Source organism: Jaculus jaculus, chromosome 9 (assembly GCF_020740685.1).
Source record: "Jaculus jaculus isolate mJacJac1 chromosome 9, mJacJac1.mat.Y.cur, whole genome shotgun sequence".
NCBI classification, from domain to species: Eukaryota; Metazoa; Chordata; class Mammalia; order Rodentia; family Dipodidae; genus Jaculus; species Jaculus jaculus.
In genome coordinates, this window is record NC_059110.1 from 7,321,812 (window position 1) to 7,339,320 (window position 17,509).

The 17,509-nt window shown below is 49.6% G+C and overlaps 1 protein-coding gene across 1 annotated transcript in view; it reads right to left on the reverse strand.

Annotated features, from left to right (window-relative positions):
* Positions 1-17,509, reverse strand: part of Igf2r (insulin like growth factor 2 receptor) — a 114,845-nt gene that overhangs the window by 13,543 nt on the left and 83,793 nt on the right. Inside the window, exons 31-41 of the mRNA XM_045158581.1 lie at positions 16,387-16,580; positions 15,141-15,267; positions 14,503-14,622; positions 13,976-14,232; positions 13,392-13,610; positions 9,089-9,238; positions 4,535-4,696; positions 3,404-3,611; positions 2,965-3,111; positions 1,423-1,657; positions 593-729 (exon numbers count right to left, since the gene is read on the reverse strand). Coding sequence (XP_045014516.1) covers positions 593-729; positions 1,423-1,657; positions 2,965-3,111; positions 3,404-3,611; positions 4,535-4,696; positions 9,089-9,238; positions 13,392-13,610; positions 13,976-14,232; positions 14,503-14,622; positions 15,141-15,267; positions 16,387-16,580 — 1,956 coding nt within the window. The remainder of the gene's footprint in view (positions 1-592; positions 730-1,422; positions 1,658-2,964; positions 3,112-3,403; positions 3,612-4,534; positions 4,697-9,088; positions 9,239-13,391; positions 13,611-13,975; positions 14,233-14,502; positions 14,623-15,140; positions 15,268-16,386; positions 16,581-17,509) is intronic.

Sequence of the window (17,509 nt, forward strand, 5' to 3'; positions counted from 1 at the left end):
TCTACTACCAACCTGCAGAATCTGGGCTTATCATCAAAGGTCAGGGTGGTTCCCTCAGAAATCCCTCTCCATTTCAACATGTATGTTTTATAGCTTTGTGAGCCCAACTCGGGTAATCCTCCTCTAGCCTAGTGAGTAGGGCAAAAGGTTAACTGCAAACACATACCAGTCGTTAACTAAGAAAGTGTGATTGTCTTTTAAAGAGAACAACTTCATCTCGATGACCGATTGCAAAATGAGCTTTCTACTCAAATTACTAAAAAGCATCATTGTGACTTTACGAGTGGCTAAGGAAAAGGTGTCCCTGACAGTCTACTAGTCCCACGCCACTGCGCCTTCTTAGCAACTGTGTGCATGGGCGTGTATGTAGAAGCTCAACATACAGCCTGACCCTGCCTGTCAGAGCTCTGCACACGCACAGCAGAGCCCTCAAGTCATACCAAGTGACACTTACTTCATGTCCCAGGAGTGACCAAAACGCATGAGAGACAGTCACTAGAACAGTACTAAAGTGTCATCACACTGAGCACAGCCTCGCCTTCCCCATCCTGACGCAGCAGCTAAACCAAGGACAAGGACTCTGCGGCCTTACCTACGACGTCCAGCTTCTGCGTGTGCACGAGCCCCAAGACCTGCACTTGACCGGTTGCAGTCTTCTTGCAAATGCTGGCTCTCTCGGAGCACTCCAGAGGCCCTTTGTAAACCCTCTGACAGAGGTTTATGAAGAACCTGCCCAGCGACACAGACGGGAAGAGGAGGGCAAGTTAAGAGTCTGCACAGACACTGGGAGAGCACAGCACGCCACTCTGCCTCCACAGCAGCCTGGGAACAGCTTTGCAGGGCAGAAGGAATGACTAGTAGGTCAGCCCCGTGGAAGAGCTACTGAGCATGCCCACGTGAGGTGGCCCTGCCGCAAAGTGCAAACAGAAAAAGGGCTGTGGTGCTGGGACAGGTCGTGGCTGCGATCCTGACAAGTCACTCACCATACTTGAGGCCCCTTAAGTTCTCCAATCCCCAGCCCTGCTCTGCAGTGGGGACTGTGGAGCTAAGGTGCTTGGCAGAGTGGGACTCCCTGTGTGTAAGCAGCCAAGACAATTAGCCCCATCCAGCAAAGGCAAAGAGCTGAAGATTTTTTGTCAAAAATCGAAGAAATTCCATATGGCCTACAAGACTGGGGAGCAAGAAGCCCTTCCTGGTGCAAAGCAAGCCCAGCGACTCAGCCTTGAATTGCTCATGCTGTTCTATTCCCAGAGCACCCTCCACACTGTGACGTCAGAGCTCCTTGCTATGACCATGAGTGACGCTTTAAGGGGTGTGTCCCAGAAGCACACTCTCGATGAGAACCTCCCCACAAGTACCATAGGCATGTAATGTCCACATCTTTGCATACTGGGGCGAGCCACTTGCATGCAGTGTACGTACGAGGCTCCTTCATGGACGAAGTACCAGGACCCAGTAAGGGAGGAGAGTAGCCGCAAGTCGTAGGTTTTGTGATTCTGAATAAATTTGCACTCCATCTTCTTTGGAGGACAGACAACTTTTGTTTTCCACTCAAATGTCACCTCACACCCACGGTCTTCACTGAAGACTTGAGGCCTCCCAATCTCTTCATCTTCGTCACATTTAAATATGACAGCAGATGTCCGGTGGCTGTTGGCTACAGGACGGCAGCATAGGACCATCAGATCTCGACCCCTCCTCTGTCACACTTAGCACCTCCTGTCTCCCCTGGGTGCAGCCCTGGCCATATCACTTCCCGCTTCCTCGCTCAAGTAGACTGTAACCACACATAGACCTCACCCTTCAACCCCTTCCGCACTGGCACAGTTCCTCCTAGGAAGGCAAGTAAATACCGATCATGTTCTGATGACAAGACACTAAGATCGGCTGCAGAGATAGATGGCTTAGCAGTTAAGGCGCTTGCCTGCAAAGCCAAAGGAACAAGGCTCAATTCCCCAGGACCCACATAAACCAGATGGACAAAGTGGCGCATGCGGCTAGAGGCCTTGGCATGCCCATTCTCTCATTTTCTCTCTCTCTTGACCTCTCTCTCTCAAATAAATAAAATAAAACATTTTTTAAAAAGAAATTAAGATCACAACAGCAAAGTATTACCCAAAGCTTTCAATGCCCTCCAACTGGGCCAGGCTTAATATTCTGTCAAAGTAAGCCTCAAAGTTATCCATTGGATATTTAATACCTTAGCTCCTTAATATGTCTTGTTTTGCCCTTGATCATGAATAAGAATTATATGATTTTGTTTTGCCTTCATGTCACTCTCCTTCAGTAGTCTCTATACAGAAGTTCCAGGCTGTTACATCTGGCTCAACATATAACAACCCAGCCTCTCCCAGCCCCCTCAGCCCCCTCCTGGCTCCCAGCTTCACAGCAGAGCATCGATGACTAAGCCCCTTGCTAAAATAACCCTGCACACTCACTGTCACCCAGCAGACCCACAAGAGGCAGTAATCCAGCTGAGGCACGAGTTTGAACTACCAGGGTACGTTCCTGTACATGAGCCCAAGTTCCTTCACCTAGTGAATGGGCTAGCTGACCGCTCAACATCTCAGCATCCACCCAGAATCTGTGCATTCTCAACATAGCCCCACTGCGGCTTCCATGTACAGCTGCCCTGGTCTCACAGAGAAATTAAAACTGTTTCCCTGACTGGGCGTGGTGGCACACACCTTTATAATACCAGCACTTGGTAGGCCGAGGTAGGATGATTACCATGAGTTCGAGGCCACCCTGAGACTGCAGAGTGAATTCCAGGTCAGCCCGGACTACAGCAAGGCCCTAACTCCATAACCCCACCACCCCCCAGCAAAAAGAAACACAAAAAACAAACAAACAAAAAAAACCCTTGTGTAACAATGCCTTAGTTAACTTAGCCACGCACAAAAGTCTAGGACAAACAGCCCAGAGAGCCAGCACCCACAACCCAGCAGCAGAGGGCCCACTCACTGGATCTGCAGAAGCCCCACTCGTGGTCACGGTCATAGTTTGCAGTTTTGCTGCACCATAGCCGGGCTCGACCCTCCACAACACACTCGTCATAGCTCTTCCCTTTGAAGATGAAGGGGAAGACACAGGGCTCACCATCGTCAGTTTCTGGAAGGAGAAAGACAAAGCAGGTAATACAGGCTCAGCTTGGTACTGCATCAGCTATGCTTCAGTGGGCCTCACCCCAAAGAAGCTATCTCCCCACCCCAAAGAATGCCAACCCTCAAGAAGCTGCCCCCTCTCCCAACCCTAAGCCACAAGCATGAGAGCAAGCATTCAACTGTCAAAACTCAGTAAGCAACAGACAGAATGCAGTATCTTCAGGCTTGGTCCAGGAGGAAGGGAGGGAGAGAGGGAGGAAGGAAGGTGACAGATTTTCAGCTGCATTCCTCACACGTACCAGGAGGGCAAGGATCACCATTCACATAACTCAGAATGACCGCTTCATCCTGGTGCCTGTAATCTAGTTGCATAGATGCTAGCCGTCCAAAGGACGCTCCCTTGCTCTCAGAGAGCAAACAGACACCGCCATCCTTGCAGCCTCCTTCATCTAAGCCAGCGGCTGCTGTGCACACCCCCACACTATATGTGCGCGAGTCTCGAGTCACCTGTGGAGACAAACAGCAGGTGTGTCTATGAACAGAGGATGCAAACAGAACACGGCAGTTCACCTCCTGTGCCTGATCAGGGCCCTGAGCCACCTCCAGAGTCAACAAGAAATGCCCTGATGGTTCTCCAGGTAGCTTTCTTTAGTCCTGAGAAGGAGTCACATTTCCCTCACCCCAAGGACAGTTCTCAGTGGCTGAGGCAGCCAGTAGGGGCTGACCCAACTATCCTCTCCAACTAGGTCTTGCCCTCCATGAGTGCCCAGACTCCTTGCACCTTCCTGAAGCCTGAAAACTGACAGTGTGAGGACCAAGTCACTGAGCTAAGGGATTTTCCACATGAAAACATGGGTTTTGCTATGGCTCCTCACAGGTCTCCATCCCAGGACGTCAGGAGGCAGATGCTGAGCAGTTCAAAAATCATCCTCAACAGCTGCTGCACACAGGGAGTGTTACGCCTCACCTCGTGGCTCAGGGCACACAAGGCAATGACTTGGCAGTAGTTACTCGGGCTAGAGACTCAGCCTTCAAGGAGCACATCCTCACTGCCCATGGCCCTCAATTCCCAAGTAAACAGCCAAGGGCTCCAGCATCAGGCACTGATAGTCTCTCTTTGTAGCCAGGTAGTCATCCATTGGACATTTAGTATCTGAGCTCCTTAATATGCCGTGTTTTGCCCTGCCACATAGCCAGGTTGGTGACTAAGAGGAACTCCCTGCAGATTTCTGCTGGCCACACTAATCTTTCCCTGTATCAAGGATGTGCGGTCCTATTCAGATCTTCAAACCACCTCACCCTTGCTCAAACTGGGACTCAGAATCTCACTGCCTGCCTCATTGAGTCATCTGATTCTCATACAGCCCTTAGTACAGAACCCATGTGACCCCTCGTGTGAGGGGTTGTGAGGCTACCGGACAGGGCCTCACCTTGAATGTGCTCTTGGAAAGGCTAGTCAGGTTGAAGCTGTAGAGCAGCTGCTCATCCGTCAGGGCACAGCCGTCAGTCTTTACCTCATCAGGACAGACAACCGGTGTCTCCCACTCGAACACAAAATCACACTCACTGGTCCTTATCAGCTTTGGAGTGCCCTGTGGTGACAAAAGCATAGGTTTTAAGACCACAAGGAAGTAGTGGGAATGGAGGAGGGGCACAACAAGGAAATAGGAGGAGATTATGATCAAAATAATTATGCACTTATATGAAAGGTATCAAGGGCTGGAGAGATGGCTCAGTGGCTAAGGTGCTTGCTTGCAACGCTTGATGGCCTAGCCTTGGTTCAATTCCCCAGTACTCTTGTAAAGCCAGATGAACAAAGTGGTGCATGTGCCTGGAGTTTGTTTACAGCAGCAAGAGGCCATGGCCCACCAATTGTCTCCCCCTCCCTTACAAATAACTTTTTAAAAAATTGTTAATAAAAATGTTTTTTTAAAAAGCCAGATATGGTGGCACATGCCTTTAGTCCCAGTACTCAGGAGGCTGAGGTAGGACTGCCAAGAGCTTGAGGCCAGCCTGGGGCTACAAAGTAAGTTCCAGGTCAGCCTGTCTGGGCATGGTGGTGCACAACTTTGGTACTAATACTCAGGAGACAGAGATAGGAGGATGACTGTGAGATTGAGGCCAGCATTGGTCTACAAAGGAAGTTCCAGGTCAACCTGGGATAGAGGCAGACCCTACCTCAGGAAAAAAAAAAATGTTTACAAAGGGTTGGAGGAGTTAGCTTAGGAGTTAAGGCATTTGCCTGCAAAGCCAAAAGACCCAGGTTTGATTCCCTGGGACCCACATAAGCCAGATGCACAAGGTTCTGCACACATCTGGAGTTCATTTGGAGTGGCTGGAGGCCCATTCTCTCTATCTGCCTCTTTCTCCCTCCCTCTCTCTCTTTCAAATAAATAAAATAATTTTTTTTAAAGTTTGCAAAAAAAAAAGAACCACCACACAGGGCTTAAGTGCATACAACAGTTGCACACCATCCTTCTGTCTGGCAAGTGCTGGGAACATATACCCCTGCCAAATGCTGTACCAGGAGAGGAGGGCTTATACCCACAGCAGCTGCTCTCTGAGAGTCACTGGGCAGGAGCCAAAGCTCATGGCACAGATAGGCACCTCTGACTGCCTTTGACTTAAAAAAAATGAGCCCATGCAAGGTCACTGAGACATCCTGTTGGAACTGAGCTGAAAACCTCCTCCATGTAGAGCAGCTGACAGAAAGCTAGAAAAAGCTATGCTGCATGCAGTTCAATGGGAGAGAAAGAAATCACCAGTGGAGACACTCAACAGTGGACACTGCAAACCTTAAATTTTGCCAGCTAGGCCAAATGAGTCAACAGGTGCAATAGTGGCATGTCTGTTATGGAGGAAACCAAATGCCCTCTAATTGGACTGGAGGCCTGCTCCATGGGAGAGAATACATCCCTGATACTGAAAACCTACAACAAGGTAGACATGAGCCCTAGGGGTGTAATGTTGTAATGTCTGCTTGTGTCTGGGTAAATTATATACTATGCTCACCAAACTGTTCAGTAAGCACTTCTCTTAATGTTCATACTCATATATCAATGCTACTCTCACTTGCGGTTAGAGAAGCTTTTCTTTTCAGATGGTAGTGACCTTGGGATGACTCAGAAGGCGCCATGGTGCTGAGAAGAAGTGACAGAGGAGTGCTCAGCACTGCAATATCTCTACCATACCTTCCAGGGCTCAGGGTCCATAATAGAAGAGGGGTGGAAAGAATATAAGGGCCAAAGGAAGGGTAGGACCCCTTACAACATGCTCCTCCAGACACAAAATGGCCTGGGTATCCATGAGCTCGCAGTGCCTGACACTACCTACACAAGACCATCATAATAGGAGGGAAAGATCATGACATCAAAATAAAAGAGAGACTGGTTGAGATGGGGAGGGGATTTGATGGAGAATGGAATTTCAAAGGGGAAAGTGCGGGGAAGGAGAGAATTACCATGAGATATTGTCTACAATTATGGAAGTTGTCAATAAAAATAAGTAAATTTAAAAAAAGAAGAGCCCACCTCAACATGCTGTGCTATAGGTTCCCAGTAGAAAAAGGGGTAGTTTAGTATCAGGGGAGCAAAGTGACACCCTATCTATCACTGCCAGAAACAGTAGCAAGTGTGGCCAGCCACTCGGCCCAGGCACCCTCTGGGAGCACTGAGGAGGGCAGGATGTGACACAGCAAGACACTGCACCAGATGAGGACTGCTAAGCAAAGCCATTCACAAGTAGCATAGAGACGCAGCAGCTGGTCAGGGGTCCCAGCTGCACTCCGCATTCTTACTGTTGAGAATCATTTCTCTGAGTCAAGTGGGGTAAGCGCTTCAAACCCTGGGAAAGCCAATTGCTTCCAAACCTTTCCCAAGAGCCATTTTTCACAATAAGTACATGCTGACCTCTCAACACACAGCTGCCCCCAGAATGATCCTAGTCCCCATCGGTCCAACTACTTGCTTATGGGGCGGTGTGAGATAACACAGTGTCTCTCACAGAGACTGAGCATTGAGAGGACTGAAGAGCCCCTGAAGGAATGAGACATGGGTAAGAGCGGGAAGCAGGGTCCACGCTGTCTCCCTTGGCTGCCTGAGTGTGAAAGGCCGCCAAACCAACGCTGACACACACACACATTCACCATCTGCAGTCAGGGGAAGGGGCTAAGCTCAGCTTTGCCTTTGCTGGCAGTCAGGCTGCCCCTCCCAGCCAAGTGCTCATGAACAGGGACAGGCTCAAGGGCGCTGTGCTACTCTGGGCCTCAATATGAGCAGCTTTGGGGCAGCAATGGTTTGACTTCCCTTCTTTCTAATTTCTTCCAGTCTGGTGACTGCCAGGTCACTTCTTGCCACTGTCACCACATGCATATGTCTTTTCTTTTCCAAGCCTGTTCTAGGTCAGGAAATCACTGTCATCCCTACGGAAATGACAGCACAGCTAGATGACCACCACCCATGAGCCACGGGACCAGGGTCCTGAGGGTCCTAAGAGGCGATTCCACACATGCCCTGGAAGCAAACACACCCATGTGCCCACGGCAGGATGTGCGCATCTGCACGTGAGGTGGGCAAACGTGGACTGTGCATGGCCTCGGTCCACTCAGGTCAAAGGAGTATTCAAGCTTCATCTTGGAAACACAGATCAGGACTGTGGCTTTGCTACCCAGGCAGAGCTGTCCACCTTGGCAACAGCTGGGCACTGCCTGACTGTACAGAGCCACCCAAGGCACTGTGAGAGCAGGCTGGACCCTCTCAATTCATCTTCTTCTCACAGTACTAGGTCAAGAGAACATATGGGGGAAATATCACAAAACAGTTCTCATTATAACAGAAGCTGTCTTTTTTTAAATGCACAGAGGGGCTTGTAGAGATGTCTCTGTGGTTAAAGGTGCTTGCTTGCAAAACCCAACACTGTGAGTCTGACTCCCAGGACCCATGTAAAGCCAGATGCACGTGACATATGCATCTCAGAGTCCATTTATAGTGGCAAGAGGTCCTAGAGTGCCCATTCATTTTCATTCTCATATTCTTTTTCTCTCTCCTTGCAAGTAAATTTTAAAAAGCTTAAAAATAAAACAAAATGCACAGAAAGTGGAAGTCACTGACCGCGTCATAAGTAAATCATGCAGTAAATCATACTATTCTCTTGCAGCTATGTTGCCTCAGGTGCTATTCTTAACTTAGGCTTATCTTGAATGATGGCAGTTGCCCAAAAGTCTGACTTCCCACAGATAGATTGACAGATGATAGATAGATAGATAGATAGATAGATAGATAGATAGATAGGTAGGTAGGTAGGTAGGTGATAAGTAGGTTGATCTAGATTCCACACCTCAGAGAAAATGTGTTACTGGTTTCTGGGTCTGTCTTGTTTTCTTTAACATAATGATCTCCAGTTCCATCCATGATTTCACTCTTCTTTGGGGCAGTATAAAATTCCATTTTCTTTCTTCTCTCATTTAACAGCTATCTAGATTGGCTCCCAATACTGTACACATTGACTGCAGCCATAAACATGTATGTGCAAGTGCCTTGGGTATGCTGACTTAGTCTTTAGGGTGTGAACCCAGAAGTGGCAGAGTACGGTGGGGTCACATGAAAGGTGTGCGCCACCACACCTGGCTGTTTTTAGGGTTTTGAGAAACCTCCATGCTGACTTCTATAACGGCTGCACCAGCTTATATTTCCAACAGCAGCATGGTGTTTCTTTAGAGCAAGGTTTGGCCCTTCTGTGCATTAGTTAACAGTGCTCAATGCCACTTCCATCCATTTTTGAATAATAGGCAATCTCTCAGCTGTTCACTCGGGGTAAGCTCACTCATGCCTCAATGAACGGCTTGAAGTTGGCCAGAGGCACCACACTTGCCAAATCAGGCATTCTGAGTATGGGTGCCCCTGCCACCTGCGACACCCCTTTTGGTTGGCCAGCTTGGCTCATGGAAGCAGGGGCAGCCTTTGAACGGTCACAGGCGGCATACTCACCATGCTGACCCCTCTCTTGCAGTGGAAGGCGATGAGGGAGGTGTAGTTGAAGTATCTGTCTGCCGCGCAGGGAGTACTGCTTTCAAAGTTCAGGTAAATCTCATTTGCCACAGGATTGAATATCGGAGGACCCGTGACCCGGCCAATGTCCTAAAACAACAAAGGAAGCCACGTTTCAGGAAAGGAGCTGCTCTCAACATTAGTCTGATGGCAGAGATGCTTACACAGACACTCAGACGCGCCACTGCTATTAGTCTGCTCCCACTGGCATCTCTCCTCAGGTTCTGAGCGACAGGAATCTCTCTCTCAGGGCTCCAAAGACGGCTCAGCAGTTAAAAGGCACTTGTTTGTAAAGCTCCCAGCCTGAGCTCAGTTCTTCAGCCAGCCATACAATGCTGGACAGGTATTCATTTGAAACCGGAAGAGAATCTGGCATGCCCATAAACACACAATCTGGCATGCCCATAAACACACACTCAAAATTTGAAAAAATAATAATTTTCAGAAATTTTTCTCTGCATTCACAGCAAGGATGCCACAGCCCCCACATTGGATGTGGAAGGCCAGAGCCTGGGCATCGGCTGACGCGGACCCGTCTCCTCTCTGTCCCACACTGCCCTGAGGGTGACCTCAGTCGGCTCAGCAGTGCCTGCTAGCTATGTCTTCAGAAGGAGCAGGACTGGTTCACCAAGTTCTACTGTGCAGCACAGCCAACAACCCACGGGAGCTCTTCACCAATTATTTTTGAGTGTATAAGCAGAAAAATGGAAAGAAAAGTAAATGGCCAGGAAACATGTGACACTTATGTGTACATCTGCCTGAGTGTGTGCGTGCGTGAAGATCTGTGCACATGTATAAGGGTGTGTGCATATATGTGAGCATGGATGTGTGAATGTGAGCATGAGTGTGTGTGTGAGGGTATATGCGTGAATATGTGCATAAGCACGTGTACGTATGTGTGCACGAATACATGAATGTGAATGTGTGTGCACACAGATCTCTGTGTGAGAGTATGCGTACAAATCTGTGTATAAGCATGTGTGCACATACGTGAGCATGGGACGCATGAATGCGAATAGATGGGCGTGTGTGCTTCTTCTCATGAGTAACAATTGTTGTCAACCACAGAGCTCAACTGCTGCTGCGGAGAATATTCAGATCACAAGACATAATACTTCTCCACAGGAAGAATCTAAGATAAAATGAACTGTTCAAAATCCTGACAAGCCGTGGCTGAGCACACCCTTGAGGACTGGCTTCTCGGAAATGACTCGCCATTGTCCGCTCAGGTTGACGCTGGCTGGCTTCCCGTTGAGACTGCTCTGTGCAGTGTCCGCTGCTCTTCTAGCTGTGGGCTCTTAAGTTCCTGGCCCATTCCTCACATTTCTCTGCTCCAATACTCCATAGCTTGTCTACCTTTTAAAAGGACACCTGGATATCCCGCAACAAAACTCACTGTTGAACTACAGTTTTAGTACTAAAGCATCCGAAAGACTGAAAAAAATATGAATATAATGTAAGGAAGCAAGTTTTAAAACTATTTTATTTATTGGGGAGAGAGAGAGAGAGGGAGAGATACAGAGAGGGAGAGAATGGGTGTGCCAGAGCCTGTAGCCACTGCAAACAAACTCTAGATGCATATGACACTGTGCATCTGGCTTTTTACATGGGTCCTGGGGAACAGAACCTGGCTCCTCAGGATTCACAGGCAATCACCTTAACCACTAAGCCATCTCTCCAGTCCCAAGGAAGCAAGTTTTTAAAAAATATATTTCATTTATGTGAGAGACAGATAGAAAGAGGGAGAGAAAAAGAGAGAGAATGGGCACACTAGAGCCTCTAGCCACTGCAAACAAACTCCAAACACATGCACCATCATGTGCACCTGGCTTTCATGGGTCCTGGGGACTCGAACTGGGTACTTTGGCTTCACAAGCAAACACCTTGACTGCTAAGCCATCCCTCCAGCCCCCAGTTCTTTATTAAATGGCTTAATGGATTTCCTTGACTTTGATCCTGCATGAGTAAGTCCTAGGATGTCATTTTTACACCAACAACAGATGAAGAACCCCTCATAAACAGCAATCCCAGAAACTCAGAGAGCATCACGGATGTTTGCTCCAATGGGGATCATACAAGCTCAGAGTAGACACACTCTTTCCAGATGAGAATCAAGACTGGACGCAGGGGCTGGAGAGATGCCTTAGAGGTTAAGGCGCTTGCCTGCAAAGGCAAAGGAACCAGGTTTGACTCCCCAGGACCCACGTAAGCCAGCTGCACTAGGGGGCACATGCATCTGGAATTTATCTGTAGCAGCTGGATGTCCTGGTGTACCCATCCTCTCTCTCTCCCTCTTTCAAATAAATTTAAAAAATCTGTGTTTAAAAAAAAAAAAAAAAACAGCTGGACACAGTCTCCACATCAGTACCACAATGCGCCTGAGGCCCTCTCCCCAGTCCTTGCCGAAGAGGCCTTCTGTTACATCATGGTTCTAGGCACAGACAGAGTGGAGCAGATGACTAGAACTTGAAATGCCATTGACATGGCAGAGGGGATAGGGATCTGGAGCTAGTGGCTTGAACTGGACAAGCTCTCCTGAAGTGGGACCATGTCTTCTCTAAGAAGAATGAATCCCTGGAAGAGCAACTGGGAAAAGCTTTTGATCAAGTTCATGAGGTGCAGCTTGAGCTGCCCAAGAGAACTGCTGCGAATTGTCTCCATCACGTCCAAGAGAGCGAGACTGAGGCCATCCAGCTGCTCGCCGCCCCTTTAGTTCAATGAGACTGCTGCAGCCAGACACATTGCAAGAAAAGCTCAAGAGAGCTGGAAGACAACGTGGCTCTTCAATCTAAGGCTTGTCATATAAAGACAGAAACTTTTACCCATGAAAAGAACGAACAGCACCTTAATGGCTGTGTTAAAGGGCTTCATGAAACAAATGCTCAGATGTCCAGAATGAAAGAGATGTCAGAAAAGAGTGATGAACTGATTGATACCAAGAAGAGATTTCCTCACTGCTGTCTCAGACTGTGGATCTTCAACACAAACTTAAAGAACATGTGACTAAGCAGGAAGAGCCCAGACTTCACCTACAAGCCTTCGAAGACGCCCAGCACCGCCCGACACCGCGAGGAGCTCGGCGGGTCCTCGTGCAGCAGCTGCGCGCCGGCGCCCTTCCCTGCTGCCGTGCGGTCAGTCAGGTGGCGCGCCTCAGCAGTTTCTCTTTTCTGTTACATCAAAGTGGAGACTTTCTATGTTCAGGCCTATGAGTCAGAGAATCCAAACACCACCCAAATTCCTTTGTATTTATGATTACTGTGGTTCATTTTTTTAAATTTCTATTTTTATACATCACAAAACTTAAAGAATGATGTAAACAGGTTGGGGGAGGTTTAGAGAGGAATTTACTTTAAGAAGCAAAGTATAGATAAATTAAGTCAAGAAAATTTGATTTTAGAATATTTCTTTTTGATAATACAGTGGCCAAGGATTACAAACATAACTGCATGTCTCTTAAATTTCCTTGGTGCAATCACCAGGAATTAATTATATTGTAAATTTACATGTGTAAACATTTCATTAATCTCAGACACATTAACTTATTATATACTTAAGTAAAACACAGGTACTTACTTTGAAAAAAGAAAGAGGGTTGGAGAGATGGTTTAGTGGTTAATGCACTTGCCAGCAAAGCCAAAGGACCCAAATTTGATTCCCCAGTACCCACCTGAGGTCAGATATACAAGGTGGCACGTGCATCTGCAGTGGCTAGAGACCCTGAGTGTCCATTCTCTCTCTCTCCCCCTCCCCACCCCCACAAATGAATAAGCAATTTTTTAATTTTTTTTTTTTTGTTTTTTTGAGGTAGGTTCTCGTTCTACCCCAGGCTGTCCTGGAATTCACTACATAGTCTCAGGGTGGCCTTGAACTCACGGCAGTCCTACCTCTGCCACCCAAATGCTGGGATTAAAGGCATGAGCTACCACACTCAGCTTCAAAATATTTAATAAATAAAGATAAAGAAAAAAAGAAAAGAAACAATCTCTTTCATTCCATTTTGTCTCTTGGTCACGGTCAAGCCTGAGGTTCCTAACAGGGTACCAAAAAGCACATCTGGAGTTCGCATTTTTATGTACCACTCAGACTTCCTCACCACACTATTGGCTGAAATGTCAACAAACCACCACAAAGCCTCCCGAGCCCTCGCACGTTCTCTGTCCTTCCTGCTGAGCACCAAGCACCGCGAGCAGGTCAGCACCAGAATCTTGCAAACAGTCTCTCCGCCCCTGACTTTCACACTTACTATGGGGGGCCCACTGACAGGAACTTTGCACACTGCAGCACCAGCAGGACAGGCCACTCCACGCATGGGGTTCAGTGGCTGGCAGATGTTGATGTAGAAGTCAGGGTTGGTATCAGAGGTGTCATCCTCGCTTTCATCGTATGCTTCGTAGCCACCAGTGCGGTGGATGAGAGGGGATAAGTCGATGACAGCACTTCCGTTCCTCACAGAACATTCTGTCTGTAAGTAGGAAAAACCACATTTGAGTCTGAAAAAATTCTATCTAACAATCATTACAATAGTCATCTATCAGAACTTAAAAGCTAAAGTCAGATGTGGCGGCACTGCTTGCAATCACAGCACTCAAGAGGCTGCCACAGGATGGCAGTGTGAGGGGAGCTTGAGGTAGAGGGAGTTCTAGACCAGCTGTGGCTACACGGTGAGGAAAGTACAGAGGGAGCACCCAAGTCTCTGAGGACTTGCTACGCAGACACAGCCCTGGCCCTTTACTGGGGAGCATCTCAGCGGCCAGGGCTGGCTGCTTTCTGCTTTCCACGGGCAGCCGGGCACAGCCGCAGGGCAGGCACCTCACTGCCTCCACTCACCACTTGCTCGCAGGCCAGGGGCGTGTGCCAGGAGAAGAAGAGCGTGCATGTCTGCTTGTCCAGGGAGATGAGCATAGGCCTGTCCGTAGGCCCAGTCTCAGGCCTGCACACAAAGCTGATGACACTCTTGTACCTCAGGCCAGTTTTGGAGGGACATGGGGACCCCTCCTCATACACCAGCTGCAAGACCTGATCCACATAGCTCAACTTCTTGCTGGCCTTGCCCACGCTGATCCTGGTCTGTCCAAAGCAGGCGCCTGTACCATATGGAAGGATGAGGAAAGCAGTGTTAGGGGGTCAGTGGGTGATTTTTTGAGAAAACTTCCTGCAGAGCCACAGCGAGAGCTTGTCACTTTGGGTGTGTGACCTAGCTTTATTCATCACATGGCCCTGTGAACTCTGACTGCTGCAGGATGTGACAGTGGTGGTCTTGGCCCCCCTCATCTCTGCCTCTGGCAGGCAGTGGTCAGGCTGAGGCAGCCAAAGGGACAGCAGTCAGGCAAGACAGGAAAGGCCAGGACACTCACCCACGCCAGGGGCACAGTTCTCGTTCTCCTCACAGATGCTCATGTAGACAAGCCCCTTCTCGCTGTACGCAGGGGTGAAGCCCGTCCTCCCACTTAAGGAGCTCAGGTCAAACAGGTGTCCTGCGAGGTAGATGGAGCAAGAGACACAGTGACTCCAGGGAGCTCAGACTCAGGAAAGCTGTCACCAGCAAGCTCACCTGGATCACAATGCTTGGGGACTACTGGCTCCTCACCCCTCATCAACAGCACTCTCAGACCAGAAGTTCCTCCGCTTGTGACTGCCAGTCCTCAAATTAATGAGGACCCATCTGCACCACAGTAGCCTCCAGTATTCCTGAAGGCCTGGGGAGAACTGGATGGCATGTCTCCCAGTACCAGTGGGCTGCCACCAGAGGGCAGAAGCCTTTGAGTAGCCTGTCAGGTTGGCTTTGAAAGGTGGCCAGCTCTGCAGAGACTAGAGCTAGTATGGCAAGCCAGCCAAGTACATGCCACACACGGGTGACAGAAACCAGCCCTCAGAGGAGCAAGGGGAGTCAGGCAGCTCTCTGCCCCAGAGAAAAGGCCAGATACACCCACCCGCCACAGAATGCGCCTGCTGGTGCACCGGGCTATCCTCCTGGCCTCCTGGGGTCGCTCACCTGTACTGGGGTTGGTGACCTGGCAGTCATCATGCATGTTGCTCTTCACAGGACAGGCAGCGGCCGTGGGCCAGCTGAAGGTGTACTCACAGTCCTGCACAGCACTGACAAACAGTGGCCTGGAGTTCTGAAACAAGATCCGCACATCATGTGAGCTGATGGGGACAGGAGGCGCGCCCGGGAAAGCCACTCCACAGAACGCTGCAAGCACAGTCCCAAGAGGGCCCAGCTTGCTACGGTCAAGTGGGACACAGAAGAAAGTCAGAGAAACACTCAGGGACAGAAACTAGCTACAGGCACCCACAGGACAGCCCGGGGAAGCCAGGCACAGGAGGCACAGATGAGCAAACCACTGAGAAAACTCTTAACTGGTGAGCTGCCATCCACTGCGGTCACTAAAGGTGCTGTTCGCGAACCCTGCTGAGCCTTTCAGAGCTCTGGCCAGGGCTCACTCTGCGTCCCTCCATTGGTGTCAGGCACTTCCTGCCAACACAGAGCTGGAACCCTTCATGCAGCAGCACCCTCCTTCTTACCAGGTCCCAAGCCCCCACTCTGTGGCACCACCCTTTGGGCACTGAGGCACAGAGCCCTCACCACCCTCTTGTACCCTCCCGTGCTCCCAGGCCAGTAGGCGTGGGCTCCCGCTGAGATGAGACGGGGCTAGGTGAATGGGCCTGGCTTCTGGAGCACCCTTCACCACAATTTCCCTCACCACAGCCACCATCACACCTGGGAAGGCTGGCTGGGCCACCCTGGCACAGAAAGGGCTGCTCTAGCCAGACCCTGATCTTCCACATGGCTGCACTCATCGCACACAGAGAAGCACAGGGGGCTCCTGGAGCCCCACAGAAGCCAGCCATGCCACCCTCACTTGCTGGGTGCACACAGACAGTCAGGGAGGGGCGGAACTCAAGGGAAGACAGGCCAGCCAGGCACTCCTGCGTCCTCTAGCCTCACCATCAATGAGACAGGCCTGCTGGGGTCTTAGCAGGTAGAGCTAGGAAGTGCAGGAGCTCAGCTCCTCTTCTCAAGTTAGGCCTGCAAAGACAGGATCTACAGAGTTCCAAATCAGACTCTAAAGAGAACCAACTAATGGCACGCCTGGAATTGAGGGCTAAGTACCTACAGAGCCAGAGAAGATGCACATTCCCCGTATGGAAGAAGGACCCAGCACATACCACTGCTGTGTCCTCCTGAGCCTTCCAACTGCACCCCAAGGAAACCGGGTGAGAGGACACTAACTCACCACTTGGTTCTCACTGCAGGTGAAGCGGATGGTGGTTGACCTTTTCCGAACCTTGTCTGGACACAAGTCACCATCCACATACTTCAGGACAGTCACACCACCGTCGGTCCACTGAGGACTGTCCCTCACCCTGCCAAGGTTCACGGGCTTGGAACCATCCAGCAGACACGCAGCTGCCTCTGGAGGGCATGGCTCTGAAACACACAGACACGGTGAAGTTTCCTGGGATGGCCACAGTGGAGATTGGACCGTGACCTAATGGCAGAGCCGCGCCCTGTGCTCCTCACTGTCCCTGTCAACCGCCCCCCACTGCTTTCCCCGCAGGCAGTCACACTGACGTCACACGTTTCTGCTCAGTTAAACACTGTGCAGGCATGAGCTGGGGTAGGGCAAGGTACTCAAGACCTAAGATCCTACATCATTTCTAAACACGCATAGGGCAGACCAGAATATCTTCATTACACCAGTGGAGCATTCACATTCTCTATCCAGTAAGTTAGCAGGGACTCTGCTGACTTCCTAGTTCCCAAAAATCGATGCCATCTGCCCAGAAAGGAAGAGCCAGTCTTACATCACTGTGAGACCACAACATCACAGTTAGCCCAGCCCAGCAAAGGGTGGGGGGTGAGCCACAGCCTCAAATCGTGTCAAGGATGCAGTTAAAAAAGGCATCACCCTTGGAAATTTTAAACAATAGAAGTCCCTCTGGGATTGCATTTAAAAACTTAAAAGATACCACCACCAACTTACTCTTGGGGATGCAGCTCCAAAAAAGAGTAGCATGTTACAACAGCCGCTGAGCAAAAAAGGTGAGATGCACAGCAAACCTCCCCACCCACCCGCTGTGCTTTAGACCCCTACAATGTGGAGGCTGTAGCAGCAGAAAACAACAGGTCATAGAATTCCACACAGAAAGCGTGCTGAGCCCTGTAACCAGATGACAAAAAGGGGAAACACCTCAAGTGCATGTAACACTTCACCCAGTCCTCCCATCGGGACTGCAGGGCTCATGTTTTTTGCTGCTGTAAGAGTTAAATTGGCTACATTTTGTTTTCTTTTAGCAAGTTACAAAAGCCATACCTTATGTATATGTTAAGTACTTTAACAAGAGCTCTATCTCCAA